Source organism: Cololabis saira, chromosome 10, assembly GCF_033807715.1.
Source record: "Cololabis saira isolate AMF1-May2022 chromosome 10, fColSai1.1, whole genome shotgun sequence".
Taxonomy (NCBI): domain Eukaryota; kingdom Metazoa; phylum Chordata; class Actinopteri; order Beloniformes; family Belonidae; genus Cololabis; species Cololabis saira.
Genome location: NC_084596.1, coordinates 25,932,179 through 25,953,271, shown reverse-complemented (window position 1 = coordinate 25,953,271; position 21,093 = coordinate 25,932,179). Strand labels below are relative to the sequence as shown.

The window sequence follows — 21,093 nt, the reverse complement described above, 5'->3', positions numbered from 1 at the left end:
TAGGACATACAGTAGGTTGACAGGTGCCTGAGGCCGCTGCCCCTCTATATCCCTGGACTGAGCTCTATACATTTGTCTCATCTTTTCCTGTCCTTTCACCATCTCACTCTTGAGACTGGTTCTGCTAGATAATAATAATAATAATAATAATAATAATAATAATAATAATAATAATAATAATAATAATAATAATAATAATAATAATAATAATAATAATAATAATAATAATAATAATAATAATAATAATAAAGGATTCAATTTTTATTGTGCTTTTCTAAGGACACTCAAAAGCACTCCCAACAGTTCCATTATTCATTCACCCCTCATTCATACTTGGTGATGTTTAAACTACGTGAGTAGCCACAGCCTGACGGAAAATGCCAGCCAATATGCACCTAACGGCCTCTCCGACCACAACCAGAACATTCGTACAACAGGAATGCCTCACTGAAGGCATTGCTGACTTGCCCAAGAACACAATGACAGATGACTGGGGGGAGTGGAGTTTGAACTGCCAATCCTTTGATCATTGGATGACCTGGTCTACCACCTGAGCCACTGCCGCCGGAAGAGGTTAAATCATGTTAATGGGGAGTTGTTCCTTGTCTTATACACAGATATTAATACAACTGAAGAATCCTTCTATTCTGAAACCGTCAACCAAAACATCAATAACAGTCATGCCTTGATTGCTACTGTGAACCGGTTAACAAACCCTCCTGTGTCAGTAGCATCTGAACTCCACTCTACTAGGGCCTGCAAGGGATTTGCCAACTTTTTTACTGAGAAAATTCAGAAGATTAGAAATGCAGTCAGTGCATCAATATCAAGCTCAGCAACAGTGCTCTCTCCAATTAAAACCAATTTGGACAAAATGATACAATTTTATCCATGTCACTACAAAAACCTTGAGGATATTATGGATCAGCTAAACCAATTCTCCTGTTGTCTCGATATTTTACTCACAGCTTTCTTCAAGAAAGTTTTACCCGTTGTGGCATCTGATTCAAATAATAAACTCATCCCTTTTGTCGGGTGTTTTGCCCCAGACCTTGAAGACAGCAGTCATCAAACCGCTGTTTAAAAATTAAAAATCTGGACAAGTAGCTAATGCAAAATTATAGACCCATCTCAAATCTTCCGTTCATCAGTAAGGTTATTGAAAAAGCTGTGTTTCAGCAGTTAAATACCTTCTTAAGTCTGACCAACCGGTTCCCCAAGGTTCTATCCTTGGACCCTCCTATTTAACATCTACATGCCTCCGCTAGCTCAAATAATAATAGACAAGATAAGTTATCATAACTATGCAGATGACACACAAGTTTACAGTACAATGTCACCAGGGGACAACGAGCCCATAAAAATGTTGAGTAGATGCAACAAATCAATGAGTGGGTGTGCCGTGATTTTCTTTAGTTGAACACATAGACAAAACTGAAGTAGTTGTTCATGGACCAAAAGAACAGTGTTTAAGATTCAGCACAACTTCAGTTATTACAGCTACAAACCGCCACAGCTATAAGGCCCAAAATCAAACAAGTCGGCCTTCTATCACCGGAAGATCATCTCTAGGATCAAAGGACTAATGCCTCAGCAGGACCTTGAAAAACTCATCCATGCGTTTATGCGACTGATGTGGTCCACTTTTTTGGTCTTAGTGAGGACTCAAGCAGCAGAGTTTTAAATGAGCTGCAGTTGTCTAATTGACTTTTTAGGTAAACCTGTAAAGATGCTGTTACAATAATGAAGCCTAATTCAGGTGAATGCATATACTATTTTTTCCAGGTCCTACTGTGACAGATATTTTAACCTGGATATATTCTTAAGGTGATATTAGACTGGCTTTGTTATTGCCTTCATGTGTTTTTCCAAATTTAGGTCCGAGTCCATTACTACACCCAGATTTCTGGCCTGGTTGGTAGTTTGTAGGTGTATAGATTGAAGCTCTGTGTCCCCAGAATCAGGACCAAACATGGAAAAGCAGCATTCAACTTTTATGCTCTACATATCTGTAACAGACTTCCAGAAAACGGAAGGAATGCAGAAACCCTTGGTTCTTTTAAATCAAGATGAAAACTAATTTGCACGATAAATTTTTATTTTCATGTATCTATTATATAGCGCACGTTGAATTGCCTTGTTGCTGAAATGTGCTATACAAATAAACCTTGCCTTTCCTTGTATGTGCTCAGTATGGCTGTTGCACCAAAATGAATATTCAGTGCATTATGTCAGGTTCTTTTGACAGTTTTTTAAATGAATTTGCACTATGAATTTTACACTTAAGTCAAGCAACACTAAATTAATTATAAATGCATTAAAACAAAGTCAGTTAAACTGGAAACTAAACACCATTTAATTGACGGGCATTAACCTTGTCCACATTCAGTGCCTTGATAGGACTTTTGTTGTGAATTTGTGTGGTGAATTGGTCAAATTAACTTCATTAAAATAACCATCCATTAGCTATACCTCCTTATTCCTATTCAGCATCATGAGATAATTCAAATTTTAATTTATTCAAAATCTGTCTGTTATATGCTAGCTTCTACTAGAAAAATGTGGAAATGTAACTCAAGGTGAATACTGATGAGAACAGACATAATGGTGCATTAATCTGTAGTCACGTTGACAGGAAAAACTTGAGATTTTGAGGTTTTGAGATTACATATCAGCCTGGAATATTGTGATGACAACTAGTCAATTACTGTTTTAGTTATAAGGATTCAAGGATATGCAAATAAGTGCAAAAGGAGACATATACATTTTACACAAATCCACATCTTTTAAAGGGACGGTGTTTGTCCCTTTATTCGCTCTTTCAGTTAAGTTATTTAAGCATTATCAGTGATTTTAAAATAAATTCTGTCATGATTTCAGAGAGGAATTACTGTTGACACATGAGAGCATTGAAAATGCTTTATTTGTGAAAAGTCAGGCATTTGTTAACAAAATACAGATGAGCTGATAGCACAGGAATTGTCACATTTTGTTTTAGTAACATTAAAATAACTAGGTGCAGTCATGAATGGCAATTTGACTGTGGATTTGAAAGTTGTGGTTTCTCTGTGTTATACTTCTAAAAGCAAAACTACAGCAAAAAGACTGAGCAAAACAGAATGCAGTTTGAGTCTAGAGTGGATGAATTTTGGGTTCATCATTTGAAATGATTATATCCAGTTGTAGCAGGGCACGGTCCACCTCACCTCTAGGCTCTCTGACAGGAGTGGAAAGTGCAAGACTTCTCCAGATCTGGAAGGAGGAGAAAAGACATAGGATTTTAAAAATGCAGAGTAAAAATGCGGTCATAAATGCAAATGCGGTCATAACGTTTTACTCTTAAAAGTCAAGAGCACAAACCTGAAGTACTTTCACTGCAGTGTCTAAGTGAGGTCATGGCAATCATGTACTCTTCTCCCAAAAAGCTCCCATAGGTTTTTCCTGCTGGAACCTCCTGGAGACATTTGGTGGAGTCCTTGAAGAGGAGGTTCTTTCCATTCAGTGACTTGTACATCTGGAATGAGGAGTCACTGCCACCGGTACCGAACATGGTCTGGACACAAAAAGAAAACCCACAAAACATTTCTAATTGTGTCATCAATTTTCATATTTTATAAACATATACTACATCACTCTTTGGGTCTGTATTTTGATGCCTCAGTCGAACAGCTTTGATTGATTTTTGCTATAAGTAAGAATTAAATGAGTAAGTATGGCAAAAGGTATTGCTAAGTAACGACTATTTGTCTACAAACGGAAATACCAGGACCATGCATGGTTTTGATTGGCTTAAAATGTAATCTTATAGTGCCAAACAACAGAACTGATTATATGGTCTACAGAAAGATCTACAGTACATCCAAATCTACCAACAAGCTTCATCAGGTTACCAAGCTGTTCGACATGAATCCATACTGATTCATTTATTAGGTAAAATTCACTGATAAATCTTACAAATGTAAATAATTTAATAAATAATAATAAATTTGTTATTAGTCTGAAAGTGAGTATTACCAAGGAGTTAGGGCTTTTCGATTAATCGATTTTAAATCGTAATCGCGATTATGTAATTAGAACGATGTTAAAACGTGAAACTCGTAAAATCGATTTTTCACTTTTTTTTTTTTTTTTTTTAAATTGGAAATATAACTTACTGTATGTTTGCAAGTGCTGATTTGCTGATTTTTTTTTTCAGAGATAAAACTTTATATTTTATTTTATTTTTTAAAACTTTTTTTCAACTTATTTTACAGAGTTTTGCACTTTATTCATTCATTTTGGGGCAAATGTTCAATAAAAAAACAGCATATTTGAAATCATTTATTTGCCTTTTGTCAATTCACAAAATAATCGTAATCGTAATCGAAAATCGGATTTTGAGAGAAAAAAAATCAAGATTTTATTTTTGGGCAAAATCGAACAGCCCTACAAGGAGTTAATATTTAGTGGATCTAGTCAAGCAATTGTTAGGATTTGATGTGTCCCTTAATCTTGACCCAAATAAAAATAAGGAAAAAAAGATGTCCCTTTCAAAAATGTTATGTTTAGTTCTTCAAAATCCACATCCAAGCTTTTCACTGACCTGCTGGACCTGGAGAATTCTGACGACGTCAGCGTGGGTCTCTGGGCGAGTCACCACGGCGTGAGCAGGCACTTTAGCCAAGTGACAAGAGCCGAATTCGCTGATGGGCACTGGGCCCTGACCAGGGCAGATCAACTCGAAGTCAGCAGATCTCAGACTCTGAGCCCAATCGGGACCAGTACCTTTGAGGAGGACATATGTATATGTGCAACATATACATTTAGAAAAACGTTCGCGGCTTCATAGGATAATGTAACTGTAGAAGGAAACGTAAAACAAATGCCTTACCATCAGTGTTTTCTGGAACGATTGTGTGTTTAATGAAGGCAACATCACCAGCGCCCTCAGCCAGGCATCTGAAGAGATACAAACAGATTGTGTTACACAAACTTAACTCTTAATCCAGGAATGATTCTCTAGAATGAAATGAAAATATTGACATAAATTGTTATCCGTGTTGTATATCTGACTTTGTCTTGTAACGTAACATAAAGTGGTGAGTGTACGTAAATACGTGGACTCATTCCTTTGGTAGTAAATGCTTCTTACTGTACCTAAAGGCTCCAGCATAGCCGTAGTAAAGTTCCTCGGCACTGGCTTTGCACTTGGCCTCATCTCCCACAGCTTTACCGCTGCCTTTACACTCTCTGCAGAATGGAGAGGTGGCGTCAGCTCCAGGGGCACAGCCGCTGCTGAAGAACTTAGCTGAGGAGAAGATACTCAGTCAGGCAAAGGCTAGTCAGTCATGTTTGCACCCAAACTGATGGGGTTGGGTTTATGAACATGGGGAACACTGACTGACAGAAATCAGAATTTGGTTGTCAATTTTGGTCCCCACTTTTTAAATTTTGTTTCAATACACCATGGCCACATATTTGAATGGTGGCTCTGAAGGTCAGCATGGATAGTAGACTCAGCTCTAATTAGAGGGTGTTTACAGCCATATCCTTCAGACAGTTTAGGAGTTTCAGTCTTTTTTTGACCAGTCTCACCATTTTCACAAGTCAAATTAAAAAAGCTAATCACTGGGAATATTTTGAATCCTGGGAAATAAATGTTTTGCTTCACTTTCACCACAGTTCTCTTTTGTTTTGTTTCCTCTTATTAATGAAATAAACCCTCCACTTGCTTTGACACCTCTTGAAATAGCTCAGTGGGACTACCCAGTAACAGTTTCAAAATGCAAACCACAACCGTATTTAATTCAGTGATTTTTAAATAAGACTGTCTTTGCTTTTTCAAAGTTAAGATGAAGAATTGATCACTTACTGAAGTCACAGTCATTAGATTCGTTGTAGATGAGACCCATGGGGACATTCCAGCCAGCAGTCCTACCCATGCCCGTGTGGCAAGACTTCTTTCCTTTCAGGCTAGCCCAGGTCACTCCTGAGCCCTTCTTCACCACAGCGACAGCATAGTAAGAAGATGATTCCTCTAAGAGTGGGAGCACAGAAAGAAGTGGATCATAGCAAAAACAGACACATAAAAAAAGGGCTAGAGGTTAATGCTATTACTCTTACTACTCGTTAATTTACAAGTAATTTCTACCATGTTTCCTGAAAAGCATAATTATGTTGGCATTAACCACGAGGGGAAAAAATCCCTTTGAGAGAAAGAGAGAAAGTACCTGCTGAAGAGGTGCACTTATCTGTGGAGAGAGAGAACATACAAACATTACTCATGCAGAAAAGGTAACATAAAACTGTACGATTTGCCATACGGTCCACAGTGGTTTCTGTGTTATTAACATGTCATACCAGCATCATACTGTTCCACCATGGCAGGAACCAGACCGCATTTCCCAGCAGTGTACACCTGTCCTCCATCCACTGACATTACATCAGCCTCTTTACGCTGCATGACATTTCAAACAGTGGATAATCAAGAACGAGACAGTGCTACTGAACAGAGTACAAATCATTAATCATATGCTAGGAGCAGCTTGCATTTTCATGAATATTTACCATAATCTTTTGAAGGCACTCCTCGACAGTCGGGGCATTCCTGCACTCAATGGATGCGGTGTCATCAGTTACGCTGTTGATGCTCCACAAGTCACACTTTTGAGTCTCGGCATGGCCCACAGCACACCATCTAATAGCTGAAGAAGAGGTTGCTGCCTGCTCTGAAGAAGGAAATAATATATATTGGGACATGCCTTATTCTGGCCAACATATACACACACACACACACATATATATGTATGTATATATATTAGGGCTGGGCGATATATCGAGATTTTAACATATATCGATATATTTTCAAACACGATATGGTACGAGACAATATCATATATATCGATTAAAATTTTTTTATTTTTTATTTTTTTCAACATTTTTTTTTTAATGATTTTGTTATAGCTTATTTTATTACAAATTGACTTGAATGTTTTATTTGAGATTTGCACAAATGTTTTGTTATTTGCACAACTGTCAACCTCAGTGAAAAAGTCTGCCTGTTACTGTCTACATTGTATTAATTGCACAGTGTATTTTAATTGAATTGTTATGCAGGAAATGGATATTTGTTTTATTTTATTCAAGAAGCATTTTTATTCTATATATGCAGGCAGTTTATTATTATAAATTATTATGTTTATTATTTCATTTGTTTTATACATTTTGATATTGTGCAGACCTCTGTTAACAAAGGTACCTGTGTGACATTTGGCACAAGGCTTTGTATTAAAACTGACTGTTTTTTTAAGGGTTTGCCTCAGAAAAAAATGAAGCTAACAGAAATGCTATGCTATAATGCTTTGGGGGAAACCCCAATTAAGGCACAGAAAAAATATCGAGATATATATCGAGTATCGCCATTTAGCTACAAAATATCGAGATATGACTTTTGGTCCATATCGCCCATATATATATATATATATATATATATATATATATATATATATATATATATATATATATAGAGAGAGAGAGAGAGAGAGAGAGAGAGAGAGAGAGAGAGAGAGAGAGAGAGAGAGAGAGAGAGAGAGAGAGAGAGAGAGAGAGATTTTCCTTTTACCTTTTTTAATGGAACGGATGATACTCATGTATTCAGCACCCAGATACAGGAAGGAGTCTGTGTGTGGGGGCACCTGCACCAGCCTCTGGGTCGAATCCTTGAACATCAGATCCTTGGCAGGGGCATAGGCTTCGGAAGAAAAGAGGTTGAAGTTCTGAAAAGACACCACATGATCCGAGTCATTATGAAAGAACGGAGCACAGAGTGAGATTGCATGTTGAAACTCCTCTGTCCTTTTGTCAGCCGGGAGTCACTACAACTGTGTCCTCTTCTTATCAGGCAATCAATACTTTCTTCATTGTTAAAAATGGTTTCATTTACCTGGACTTCGTTAAGACTCTTCCAGATTAAGCTGGCCAGCTGTTGGTCCTTGCGAGTGATAACAGCATGAGCTGGCACTTTGGCGAGGTGGCAGGTTTTGTAGCTGTCAATAGGTGCTCTGGAGCCATCCTTGCACAGGAGCTCGTAGTTTGGCTTTTGGGCATCTGGAATAGTAACAAAAAGTCAGGTTTGTCTAAAAAGCATTAAATCTTAACTTTTTTGTAGAAACTAGGCTCAACTCAGCTGCATTTTAGCATCTGATAAAGACTTTAAACAACTAACATTTAACATATTATTTTAGGATTCCCTGCTGGAAGAAAGGTAAGATTGAACAGATATATGAAACTGACCAGGTACAGTGAGATGTTTCACAAAAGCCACGTCCCCAGCATCTTCTGCCAGACACCTGTTGAACAGAACAATCAGAACTGATATTAAAGGCATTTGTTTTTCTCACACCAGAACTTCTATTCAGGTAAAACTGGTGCAGCATTACAGACTGAGGGTAAGATTAGATGCATTGAGCAGAGCATATCAGAGATCAAGAAAAAGGTCATGAAATGAAGTGTGGTACTGACTTGAAGGCTCCGGAGTAGTCATAGTAAGGCTCTGTGTGGGACCTGGAGCAGTCTCCTTTGCACAGCTGGCACAGCTTGGAACCCCTGGCTGCACCCGGGGCACAGCTGGCCTGGAAGAAGCTGCTCACCGCTGCAAAACAAAAAGCGATGTCCACAGGGAAGGATTTTAGCTATACTGAGCTTGTTTATCTCCATCGATCCTGCATCACAACCTCAGACCATAAACCATTAGAAAAAAAGTTTTTCATAATTTCATTTCTAGAGAGGGATTTTTATTAAGAGAAGGAATAGTCTGAATTACATGTGAAGGGGCTTTACACACTAAGGGCCCGATTTACTAAGATCCTAAATAAAGAGTACTAAATTGCGTGTGCACTGAAAAAGTTTGCACGTGCTGTTGTTGTGTGTTTTGCGGGTGATCAACTAAGATTGCGTGCGCAATTGATAACAGGTGCAAACCGCAGTATTTAAATGAGGTGTTGCGTGTCTTAGGGTTTGCGCCATGGAGAGTCTGGATGGAAAGCGGGAGAAGCAGGATAGTCGCAAGCGCAAAATGAAATTTGACGAGTTGGAATTAGAGATTGTTGTGCCGTATTCAGCACCCCTGCCGTGAAAAGCACCCCCTCGTCGACATATATTACCCACAGATCTCTTATTCACGAGTAAATGTCAAAAAGGACTAAATGCTCATGTTTAATTTACTACAAATGACAACGTACACACAATGACAAAAATTATATTCTCATTCCGTGTCACGTTCTGTTTAGCGTGAAGTTTTGTGTTAATGATTCATGTTTAAATGCGCTCATGGATTCCACAATAGTCATACTTTCCCACAATCACAGTCACAGATGACAAAAATAAATGGTAAATGGTTATTGATGTCATTAATTAATAGCCTGCTTACTGTGTTGTCTTCCATAATATTTGTAAATATATATAATATAAACTCCTAAGTATGTGTTTGTGTGAGTGTGTATGAGGGGGTGCTTTTCACGGCAGGGGTGCTGAATACGGCACAACAGCGCAATAACAGCAGCCATCGGTGCGTAATGCTGGGCAGATTAGCACCTTCCTTTTGAACGTATTAAATACAGACGCAATCACAATCCCCGCAAAAACTTTCGGGCTTGGTAAATCTCATTGCGTGTGGTAAATGAACATATTTGCATTTTCCCCTCCCAGTATTTAGCGCTTTCTGCCCGGTACGGCCCATATTGATTATTCATCAGGTCAAAAGTACTAAATGAACAGCGTGTGCTATTTTGCTCATTTGAGAGGCGCAGTCCTCTTTGCATGCTGTTAGATCAGCTTGCACATTGGTTTGCGCGTGATGTCAAGTTTGCACACGTTTTTACGCACGCAAACCTTTAGTAAATCAGGCCCTAAGTGCATTGCAATGTACGATTGACAAACAAAAAAGAACAATTTCATAGGATTTTTGATGCAAATAGGCATCATTTGGCAGGGTTTCTCTTGTGTTCAGTATTTTCTATTAGTGCTGAGTGTGTGTGTGTTTCATGGAATACAGAAAAGAAACCATTTGATTTACCATAAAAGTGTCAACCTTATTGTCCTCATTAGTGACCTCAGCTCTGGCAACAAATACGTGGAAACTGTCAAGTGTTATTTGCTCATTTTAAATCGAGGACTGTGTAAAATCACTCACCCTCCTCCACAGGTTTATCTTCAATGCCATTCCACTTAATTATGTCCATGGCCACCAGAGTGCCAATGGGAATGTTCCAGCCTGCAGATTTCCCCAAACCAGTGTGGCACGATTTCTTCCCCTGGAGGTCTCTGATGCCAAATCCACTACCCTTCTTCACCACAGCAACAGCATAGTAGCAGGTCTCTGAAGCTGGAAATATGCAAGAAAAAAAAAAGAGAGTGCCTAACATGTTCTCTCAGATTTCATTTGTCAAGATAGTTGAAAAGTAAACGTACAGGAGCCGTAGTCTTCAGCAATGATGGGCTGCAGGTCATAGTTGCTTAGTCCAGCAGTGTAAATGTCCCCTCCGTCCACAGTGATGGCATCTGCTTCACCAGCCTGAATGAAAATATACATTATCACTATCCTGCAGTACAATGAATGAATGAAGGAAAAGTGTGTATTTGTGCAGTTCTAAGTATCTTGTAGTTAACAGTATTAGCTGAGTCACACAATACTGGTTTTGTTATCAGTTATGGCTACTCAACAATTTTGAATAGTCGAATATAGTGATTTTAAACCAAATACCTACTTTTTATAGCCTTTAACAGTACATTTTCACTCACAAAAAAAAAGAGAAAAGAAATGAAATAGATAGACACATCTAAATAGGACAGCCTCTGAAAGGGCATAATAGAGGACAAAGTTTGGAAAAGTAAAATAACCATCCAATAACATTTTGGAAGGAGTTATGGTAACTAAATTTCCAGGTGTTATGATTGATTAAAAAAATCTCACTTGGAAAAATCATATTGCACTGATGTCGAACAAGATTGCAAAAAATAGAATAGACATTTTTTTTATTGGAGTAATCAGACATATACGGCATCTATTACCAAGAAAAATCTGTATTAATTTATATTACACTATGATTTATCCTTATATTTCATACTGCAATGTCATTTGGGCAAGTACCTTCATGAGCAACCTCGACTGTATCTTTATCCTGCAAAAACGTTTTATCAAAATGATTACATTTTCCAATAGACTAACTAGATCCACCCCATTGTTCCAATCCCTTAGTATTCTCCCTATTTTTGCTGTAAATGTTTTTCAGATTTGTCTTTTTGTCTATCAATCCATTATCAAGCTACTTCCAACCTGTTTTCATTCTTTATTCCAATTCAAATCCCAAATTCATCACTTCAATACTAGTCTGCAAACAATCTCCATCCCACCTTTTTCAGGTCTACTTTTTCCCAATTTTCAATTCAGAGGTCCTCTTTATTGGAACACCTTACCACACCATACATACAACATTTTTACTAGCCCAATTTAGCAAAGCTTAACCATTCATTTCCAGTTCTTCTCTGCACATCCTCATTCGATTCCTGTTTTTGTTTTCTAGTAATTTAGCTTATTTTCCTTAGTTGTCCTATGTTTTACATATTTCTGTAGATATTGTTTGTTTCATTATAGGAGGAAACATCGACAAGCCCTTATGGCTTTTTTTTGGTTCCTCCCGCACATTTTCTGTTATATTGTATTTCTTTTTTTATTTCCTTTTTTTTCTACATAGGCCTACTGTTCGTCTGTACTTTTAAAACGGTTGTATATTTTTATGTGCAAATAAACTAAAGTAAACTAAACTAATTAATAATTACGTTTATTTCTCAAGGTGTTAAAATGCATTCTTTAGCACTGTAATCTTCTCACCTTGATGGCAACGATGCACTCGAGGGTGTTGTATTTCTTAACGCAGGTGAAGGTGGGAGCTGCGGCTGCGAGATCCGAACATTTCCGATATTCTTGATCCGACTTCACGCACCATCTCACCTTCTCGGTCGGGGCCGCGTACACGGCAGCTGCTTGGAGGCAGAACATGTCAGGTTTACATGCACGGATCACTTACACGGCTGATTTATGGTTCCGCGTTACACCGACGCAGAACCATAATTCAGGCTTTGCACGGCTGATTTAAATTACGTGTGCAGGATTGTAAAAGAGTTTTTTACCGAGACATCCGAGGAGCGCCACAAGGTGGAGAGACTTCATGTTGAACGGGAGGGTCTCTGCGGACTGAGCGGAGTTCCTGGAGGCGGCTCGGGTTTTTATAGGAAACACGGGCGGACCCAGAGATAAAGTGACACGGTTTGCGCAGGCACGAGTGTGTGTACTTTTGATGTGCAAGCAGCTTCCACGGACACAGAGATAACACGGCCTGTCCCAAATTTCCACATAATGGAAATTCACAGGCACTCTCAAAAAAACAGTTGAACCATTGTTTTCACTCTTTGCAGTACGGAAGAGTATCAGGGCCAGGCAGGAGAAAAAATAAAAATAATATTTTAGAGGAGGAAGATTTCATTTTTCATTATGCACTTCGAGAAAAAAGTCGAGATTAATGTTGAAACAGAATTTCGAGAAAAAAGTCGAAATGTTGAGAAAAAAGTCTAATTGTCGATAATATTGTTGAAGTTTAATTTCGAGAAAAAAGTCGAAATGTCGAGAAAAAAGTCGAAATGTTGAGAAAAAAGTCAAAATTTCGTGAATAAAGTCGAAACATAATGATAGATAATGGATTGAACCACCACCTTACTGTGGTGGAGGGGTTTGTGTGCCCGAGTGATCCTAGGAGCTATGTTGTCGGGGGCATTACGCCCCTGGTAGGGTCTCCCATGGCAAACAGGTCCTAGGTGCCGGGCCAGACTAAGAGCGATTCACAAGCTAATCATGGATAAGAAAAGACCAAGGACCGTTACGTCGCCCGGATCGGCGTTACCGGGGCCCCGCCCTGGAGCCAGGCCTGGGGTTGGGGCTCGTAGGCGAGCGCCTGGTGGCCGGGTCTTTGCCCGTGGGACCCGGCCGGGCTCAGCCCGAAACGGCGACGTGGGCCCGCCTTCCTGTAGGCCCACCACCTGCAGGAAGGTCCATGAGAGGCTGGTGCCATGTGGACTGGGTAGCAGTCGTGGCGGGGTGCCTCGACGACCCAATCCCTGGACCAAAACCCTCGCAGTGGGGACATGGAATGTCACCTCGCTGGGGGGGAAGGAGCCGGAGCTTGTGCGTAAGGTGGAGAGGTACCGGCTAGAGATAGTCGGGCTCACCTCCACACATAGCTTGGGCTCTGGAACCCAGCTACTTGAAGGGGGCTGGACCCTCCACTACTCTGGAGTTGCCCAGGGTGAGAGGCGGCGGGCTGGTGTGGGCTTAGTTATAGCCCCTCAGCTCAGTCGCCATGTGTTGGAGTTCACCCCGGTGAACGAGAGGGTTGCTTCCCTGCGCCTTCGGGTTGGGAAAAGGTCTCTCACTGTTGTTTGTGCCTACGGGCCGAACAGCAGTGCGGAGTACCCGGCCTTCTTGGGGTCCCTGGGAGGAGTACTGGATAGTGCTCCAACTGGGGACTCCATTGTTCTACTGGGGGACTTCAATGCTCACGTGGGCAATGACAGTGATACCTGGAGAGGCGTGATTGGGAGGAACGGCCTCCCCGATCTGAACCCGAGCGGTGTTTTGTTGTTGGACTTCTGTGCTAGTCACAGTTTGTCCATCACGAACACCATGTTCAAGCATAAGGGTGTCCATCAGTGCACGTGGCACCAGGACACCCTAGGCCGGAGGTCAATGATCGATGTTGTTGTCGTTTCATCGGACCTTCGGCCGCATGTCTTGGACACTTGGGTGAAGAGAGGGGCTGAGCTGTCAACCGATCACCACCTGGTGGTGAGTTGGATGCGCTGGCGGAGGAGGAGGTTGGACAGACCGGGCAGACCCAAACGGATTGTGAGGGTCTGTTGGGAACGTCTGGGTGAGCCCTCTGTCAGGGACATCTTCAACTCCCACCTCCGAGAGAACTTTCTTTCGGATCCCGGGGGAGGCGGGGGACATCGAGTCTGAGTGGACCATGTTCTCTGCCTCCATTGTCGACGCGGCGGCTCGAAGTTGTGGACGCAAGGTCTCCGGTGCCTGTCGTGGCGGCAATCCTAGAACCCGGTGGTGGACACCGGAAGTACAGGATGCCGTCAGACTGAAGAAGGAGTCCTACCGGGCTATGTTAGCCTGTGGGACTCCTGACGCAGTAGATAGGTACCGGCAGGCCAAGCGACCCGCGGCTCGGGCAGTCCTGGAGGCAAAAACGGGGGTCTGGGAGGAGTTCGGGGAGGCCATGGAGGAAGACTTTCGGTCGGCCTCGAGGAAATTCTGGAGGACCGTTCGGCGCCTCAGAAGGGGGAAGCAGTACTCTGCCGGCACCGTTTACGGTGTGGGTGGGGAGCTGTTGACCTCGACTGGGGACATCGTCGGACGGTGGAAGGAATACTTCGAGGATCTCCTCAACCCGACTGACATGCCTTCCACTGAGGAAGCAGAGAGTGGGGACTCTGGGGCGTGCTCATCCATCACCCAAGCCGAGGTCACCGAGGTGGTTCGTAAGCTCCTCAGTGGCACCGGGGGTGGATGAGATTCGCCCTGAGTACCTCAAGTCTCTGGATGTCGTAGGACTGTCTTGGTTGACACGCCTCTGCGACATTACATGGAGGAAGGGGACAGTACCGCTGGAGTGGCAAACCGGGGTGGTGGTCCCTCTTTTTAAAAAGGGGGACCGGAGAATGTGCTCCAACTATAGGGGGGGATCACACTTCTCAGCCTCCCCGGGAAGGTCTACACCAGGGTACTGGAGAGGAGAATACGGCCGATAGTTGAACCTCGGATTCAGGAGGAACAATGCGGTTTTCGTCCCGGTCGCGGAACACTGGACCAGCTCTATACCCTCCGCAGGGTGCTCGAGGGTTCATGGGAATTTGCCCAACCAGTCTACATGTGTTTTGTGGATCTGGAGAAGGCATTTGACCGTGTCCCTCGTGCCATTCTGTGGGGGATGCTGAGTGAGAATGGAGTCCGGGGCCCTCTATTAAGGGCTGTCTGGTCTCTATATGATCGGAGCAGGAGTCTGGTTCGCAGTAGATCAGACTTGTTCCCGGTGCATGTTGGACTCCGGCAGGGCTGCCCTTTGTCACCGGTCCTGTTCATAATTTTTATGGACACGATTTCTGGGCGTAGCCAGGGGCCGGAGGGGATCCGGTTTGGGAACCTCAGGATTTCATCTCTGCTTTTTGCAGATGATGTTGTCCTGTTGGCTTCATCGGACCGGGACCTTCAGCATGTGCTGGGGCGGTTTGAGGCCGAGTGCGACGCGGCAGGGATGAGAATCAGCACCTCCAAAACTGAGGCCATGGTTCTCCATCGGGAAAGGGTGGCGTGCCTTCTCCGGGTGGGTGGAGGAGTCCTGCCTCAGGTGGAGGAGTTCAAGTATCTCGGGATCTTGTTCACGAGTGAGGGAACGATGGAGCGTGAGATTGACAGACGGATCGGTGCAGCGTCCGCAGTTATGCGGTCGATGTACCGGACCGTCGTGGTGAAGAAGGAGCTGAGTCGAAAGGCGAAGCTCTCGATTTACCGGTCAATCTACGCACCTACCCTCACCTATGGTCATGAACTTTGGGTAGTGACCGAAAGGACAAGATCGCGGATACAAGCGGCCGAGATGAGTTTCCTCCGCAGGGTGGCTGGACGCTCCCTTAGAGATAGGGTGAGGAGTTCGGTCACCCGGGAGGAGCTCGGAGTCGAGCCGCTGCTCCTTCACATTGAGAGGAGTCAGCTGAGGTGGCTTGGGCATCTGTACCGGATCCTCCTGGACGCCTCTCTAGGGAGGTGTTCCAGGCATGTCCCTCCGGGAGGAGACCCCGGGGAAGAGCCAGGACACGCTGGAGAGACTATAGCCCCTTTCACACAGCCAGTTCGAGGCGGGAACGTTGCGCCTTTAAGCCGCCTCGCTGTTCTGTGTGAAAGTCACGGAGGCGGAATGGGGGGGCCAAGTGGCCCCACCAATAAGCCGGCAGCGGAGGTAGTCACAGAGCCGTCACAGAGACGAAACGGGGTCTGTGTGAATGACACAGCCGGCATGCCGCTGACATGACGGTCGGACTGACGCTGTCGTCACGCCTCTGATTGCGGAACGCCGGCATGCTGTGTGAATTTACAGACGGGAGCGGCGTTATGCCGGCGTTGTATGGTTCTGTGTGAACCAACAAAGGCGGCGTATTGGCAGGACTTCTTTACACCAATATTGCGGAATCTCTGTGTGAAAGGGGCTTATGTCTCTCGGCTGGCCTGGGAACGCCTCGGACTCCCCTCTGAGGAGCTGGAGGAAGTGTCTGGGGTGAGGGAAGTCTGGGCATCTCTGCTGAGGCTGCTGCCCCTGCGACCCGGGAACGGATAAGCGGAAGAAGATGAGTGAGTGAGTGAGTGAGTGAGTGAGTGAGTGAGTGAGTGAGTGAGTGAGTGAGTGAGTGAGTGAGTGAGTGAGTGAGTGAGTGAGTGAGTGAGTGAGTGAGTGAGTGAGTGAGTGAGTGAGTGAGTGAGTGAGTGAGTGAGTGAGTGAGAGAGATAATGGATGGATGGAATGGATGGATGTTGAGAAAAAAGTCGAACTGTCGAGAATATTGTTGAAGTAGAATTTCTAGAAAAACGTCGAAATGTTGAGAAAAAAGTCAAAATTTTGGGAATAAAGTTGAAATTACTGACCGTACTGAGACCGCTCTCATCAAGATCACCAACGACCTCCTCACTGCTGCAGACAATGGTAAAATCAGCATCCTCATCCTCCTCGACCTCTCCGCTGCCTTTGACACCATCTCCCACACCATCCTCCTCGAACGCCTGTCTGCTCTCCTTGGTATCTCTGGCTCTGCTTTATCCTGGTTCCAGTCTTACCTCACCAACAGAACTCAGTTTGTCACCATCCTTGGCTCCTCCTCCCACCCTGCCCCAGTCAACCATGGTGTCCCCCAAGGCTCTGTGCTCGGTCCAACCCTCTTCACCACCTACCTGCTCCCCCTTGGCCAGATCATACGCCACTATGGTCTGAGTTTTCACTGCTACGCTGACGATACCCAGCTCCATCTCAGCACCTCACCATCCTCCCAGCTCCCCCCACAGTCTTTGGTTAACTGCCTCTCAGCCATAAAATCTTGGATGACAACCAACTTTCTCAAACTGAACAGCAATAAGACGGAGCTCATGGTTGTGGCCCCCAAGTCACTGCTCCGGAAGGTTGGAGATCTGCTCATCCGGGTGGACGGCTGCACCATCACGCCATCCTCCGAGGTCCGTAATCTGGGCGTCATCTTGGACTCCACCCTCTCCTTCCAGTCACATATCAAGTCGGTCACCAAATCTGCATTCTACCACCTCAGAAACATCGCACGTCTCCGTCCCTCACTCTCTGACTCTGTGGCAGAAACACTCATCCATGTTTTCATCACCTCCCGACTGGATTATTGTAATGGAGTCCTGTCTGGGGTTCCAAGTAAAACCCTGGACAGGCTCCAGTATGTGCAGAATTCAGCTGCCAGGGTTCTCACCCACACCAAGCCCTGGCAGCACATCACCCCCACCCTCATCCACCTCCACTGGCTACCTGTTAAGTTCCGCATTCGGTAAAAACTCCTCCTACTCACCTACAAATCCCTTCACACTCTGGCCCCCCAGTACCTGTCCGACCTCCTTCATCACCACACTCCCTCCCGGAACCTGCGGTCTTCAGACGCTGGTCTGCTCTCCATCCCCCGGACCAGACTGAAGACGTTTGGGGACAGAGCCTTCAGTGTTGCTGCCCCCACCCTTTGGAACTCTCTCCCTGCTGTAATCCGTGACTCCCCTTCTCTGGACAGTTTTAAAACACATCTCAAAACCCACCTTTTCACCCTGGCTTTTCCCCATTAGTGCCCCCCGATGGTGTTTTGTTTTGTTTGTTCTTCCTTGGTTTTCCTTTTTTCAAGGCATCCCTTGAAAAGGCCTATGATCTGTTAAGCGACCTTGGGTTCTTTGAAAGGCGCTATATAAATGCAAGTTATTATTATTATTATTATTATTAAATGTTGAGAAAAAAGGCGAACTTTCGACTTTATTCACGAAATTTCGACTTTTTTCTCAAAATTGTATTTCAACAATAATCTTGACATTTCGACTTTTTTCTCGACATTTTGACTATTTTCCCAACATCAGGACTTTTTTCTTGAAGTGCACAATAAAAAAAAAATCTTCCGCTCTCAAATATCTTTTCTCTTGCATGACCCTAATACTCTTCCGTATTGCAGCCACCCAGAAGACTTTCACAGTCATGTGAAAAATAAATGCACAATTATAAAATATGATCTGCCCTTTACCATGATTTAGCATAAGGTAATACAGCTCAGTTGAGCAATGGATATTATCCCATGTCATTATTTACTTAACAAAAATAAACCAACAATCCAAAAAAGCAGCCTGAGAAATAATACACCCCCCCCCCCCCCCCCCAAAAAAAAAAAAAAAAAAAAACACACCTCACTACTTTGAGTTAAGAGTGATTTAATTAATCATCAGCAAGAGTAATTTGCTCCATTAAATCAGAGTTTGCTGGTCTGGAGCGTTCAGATTTGAAGTACTACAAAGCTATGGAGGAGAGACATCAGCAGTGGTCCTCGGCAGTCACATAAGGTCATTACATCTCACACAGTCCAACTGAGATCTGCTTAATCCAGGGTCAAGGATGCTATGCAGATGATAGGATTATGAGCCCCCTTGAGTTGTAGGTGATGATCTGATGCAGATGGATCTAGGATCTATTGTGTCATCAGCATGTAAAAAAAAACACCAACAACACGAAAATGAACTCTGTATCATTGCTTTTTGCTGTGCCAAAAATGCTTTCAAAAAGAGTTGTGAAGAAGGAAAATTGTGTTCCTGTCATGGTTAGCGAGAAGAGGCCAACTTTGAATACCAGGTTTGCAAAGGAGGGATTAGTAATTGTAATGCTGTAATGTGGCCCAGCCTGCATAACTTGAAATGTCATCATAGTGTTGACCGTTGTTGCCAGAAGTCCATCAAATTTCCTTCTTCTCAGACTGATGAAGCTGGATTTCTTTTACACGTTGATTCCATGTTTGTTTGTATTTTTGAAGAATTGTCCTGGGTCACATTAATCATGTACATCATTTCATGTTGCGTTTTGGCTAGTCAGTAGACAGAGTCAAAAGATATCAGGCACCGTCAGAAAATCATAACAGCCACTCTTCGGTCTCCAGTGTGGAGTTGGTTGTACAACCACTCACAGTGTAAGATGCGGCTGATTTGGAAATATGACATCATATGACCTACCAGTAGCCTCACCAGCCGCAGAAAGGTCCATGAGGGGCTGGTGCAGTGTGATCTGGGTAGCAGTTATGGCAGGCTGCCTTGACAACCCCATCCCTGGACCAAAACTCTGGCAATAGGGACATGGAGCTCGGAGTCGAGCCGCTGCTCCTTCACATGGAGAGGAGTCAGCTGGGGAGGTATTCCCATCGGGAGGAGACCTCGGTGAAGTCCAAGGATGGATGGATGGGTGGATATGATTAATTAAGTGTTTTTTTAATTGAATTAAATGATGAAAGAGTCCTATGATTCTTTGACAATGGCAAAGTTTTGCTGCAGCCCTAAACTGTGCAGCATGAAGGGGGCATACGAGAATTAATTATTGCTGCCCAGCGATATAGGAACGGTTATAAGGCCATTCCCAAACAATCTGGAGACTATCATTCAATAGTGTGAAAGATTATTTGCATGTGGAAAATATTTAAGACAGTTGCCAAGCTTCCTAAGACTGGATTTCAGATGCATTGATGAAAAGTAGAACAACATTCCTCATAAACTCAATAAATGATTACTTCAAGATATTGCGGTTACAAACTTTTAATCATGGAGTGTTTCACAACCTGATTCCGCATTTTGATTTCTTTTTAGTTTAATAGTTAATGACAGCGTGCAATGTATCATGAGATGTTGTTCATCTGAGCTTGTATTTGTCTAATTTTAAAACCTTGTTAGGACCTGATTGATTTTATTACGTCCTGATACATTAAACCTTAAAACTAAGGAGCTCTGCTGTTTTATACTGTACATGCTTGGATCCCTGGTTTCGTATTAATGTACTGCTGTAAAATCCATAATGAAAATGATTCAATTAGATTGTCAAATAACTTTGATAGTCCAATTGTTTTGCATGAAATGTACAGCACTGAGTACTCATGCAAAAAAAGCAAATTCATCAGAATTGTATCACAACCGAGCTTGAGTAAAGTTTTTTATGGACAATATACTGTTTTTTTTGACATCTTGTTTTCCAAATGTTCTCCTTTTTCATTTTGTTAGGCAGGCCAAATTACAAGAAGTTATTAAACGTCACTCCCTTAAGGCCACACAACGAAACGACCACGGCGCATCCTCAAGTTAGATTCTGCCTTTTCAAGTTGTGTATTTCTATAATGAACGTTAAATCTTTTACCCTGTATTTTAGGCTGCAGCTTGGCTCACTAAGTATTGTATTCAAAGTATGTAGAGTAAGTAGAGACTAGAGTCAACATTTCCCAACACATGAGCTTAAGCGCCATGTTCTTTGTTCACGTTCACATGTGCCAAATGTTGCAATATTATTTAATACCTCTCATAATGCATTTAATTTAGCTGGTATCTACAATGGTGCAACTTGGGAAAATCCACAAACTGATTCTGGATGGGTAGATTCAATATTTGCTGTGCTACACCCATCATCTTTCTTACTTGATAGGAACAAGGATCAGTTTGGGATGAATGACCAATAACAGTTAAGTTACAAGTTTTGACTCACTCTGAACTGATTTGTTTGTAATTCATCTTTGTTATCATCCCAGTGCACCTATTCAGAAGACTTCCTGCATCCAGTGGCAAAGTTTGTGTACATGAATAATGATTTACTTATTTTGGCACAGTTCTTTTTTCCCTTGTATTTCACTTTCTTCTTGCATTTTTTTCATTCCTCCTTTTTTATTTTTTCTGCTTTATTTGTAGTCTGTCTGTGCCTGCAACACAATGAAAAAGCTACATAC

The 21,093-nt window shown here is 42.8% G+C and overlaps 1 protein-coding gene across 2 annotated transcripts; it reads right to left on the bottom strand.

The window, feature by feature from the left end:
* Window positions 1–2,904: 2,904 nt before the first annotated feature.
* On the bottom strand, window positions 2,905–12,304 carry tfa (transferrin-a). 2 transcript variants are annotated; one of them, XM_061732291.1, is made up of 17 exons: window positions 12,166–12,304; window positions 11,867–12,015; window positions 10,447–10,549; window positions 10,169–10,360; window positions 8,500–8,629; window positions 8,272–8,327; window positions 7,922–8,085; window positions 7,601–7,754; window positions 6,547–6,707; window positions 6,340–6,436; window positions 6,210–6,230; window positions 5,852–6,016; window positions 5,137–5,287; window positions 4,871–4,938; window positions 4,583–4,764; window positions 3,361–3,553; window positions 2,905–3,252 (listed from the first exon to the last, which is right to left on the bottom strand). In XM_061732291.1, exons 1-17 carry the CDS (start codon window positions 12,203–12,205, stop codon window positions 3,209–3,211), a joined length of 2,070 nt encoding a protein of 689 aa, XP_061588275.1. In that variant the 5' UTR covers window positions 12,206–12,304; the 3' UTR covers window positions 2,905–3,208. The 2 variants fall into 2 exon arrangements, with proteins under 2 accessions (XP_061588275.1, XP_061588273.1); XM_061732289.1 differs by having other exon boundaries at window positions 11,867–12,018; window positions 12,166–12,285.
* Between the last annotated feature and the right edge of the window lie 8,789 nt (window positions 12,305–21,093).

Excerpts from the sequence above, each read along its gene's own strand:
- tfa (XM_061732289.1), bottom strand. The coding sequence starts at position 12,205 with ATGAAGTCTCTCCACCTTGTGGCGCTCCTCGGATGTCTCG. Across the intron at positions 10,550-11,866 it reads AGTGCATCGTTGCCATCAAG|GCTGGTGAAGCAGATGCCAT; the intron begins GTGAGAAGATTA and ends ATTTTCATTCAG. Across the intron at positions 6,231-6,339 it reads GGTGGAACAGTATGATGCTG|ATAAGTGCACCTCTTCAGCA; the intron begins GTATGACATGTT and ends CTCTCTCCACAG.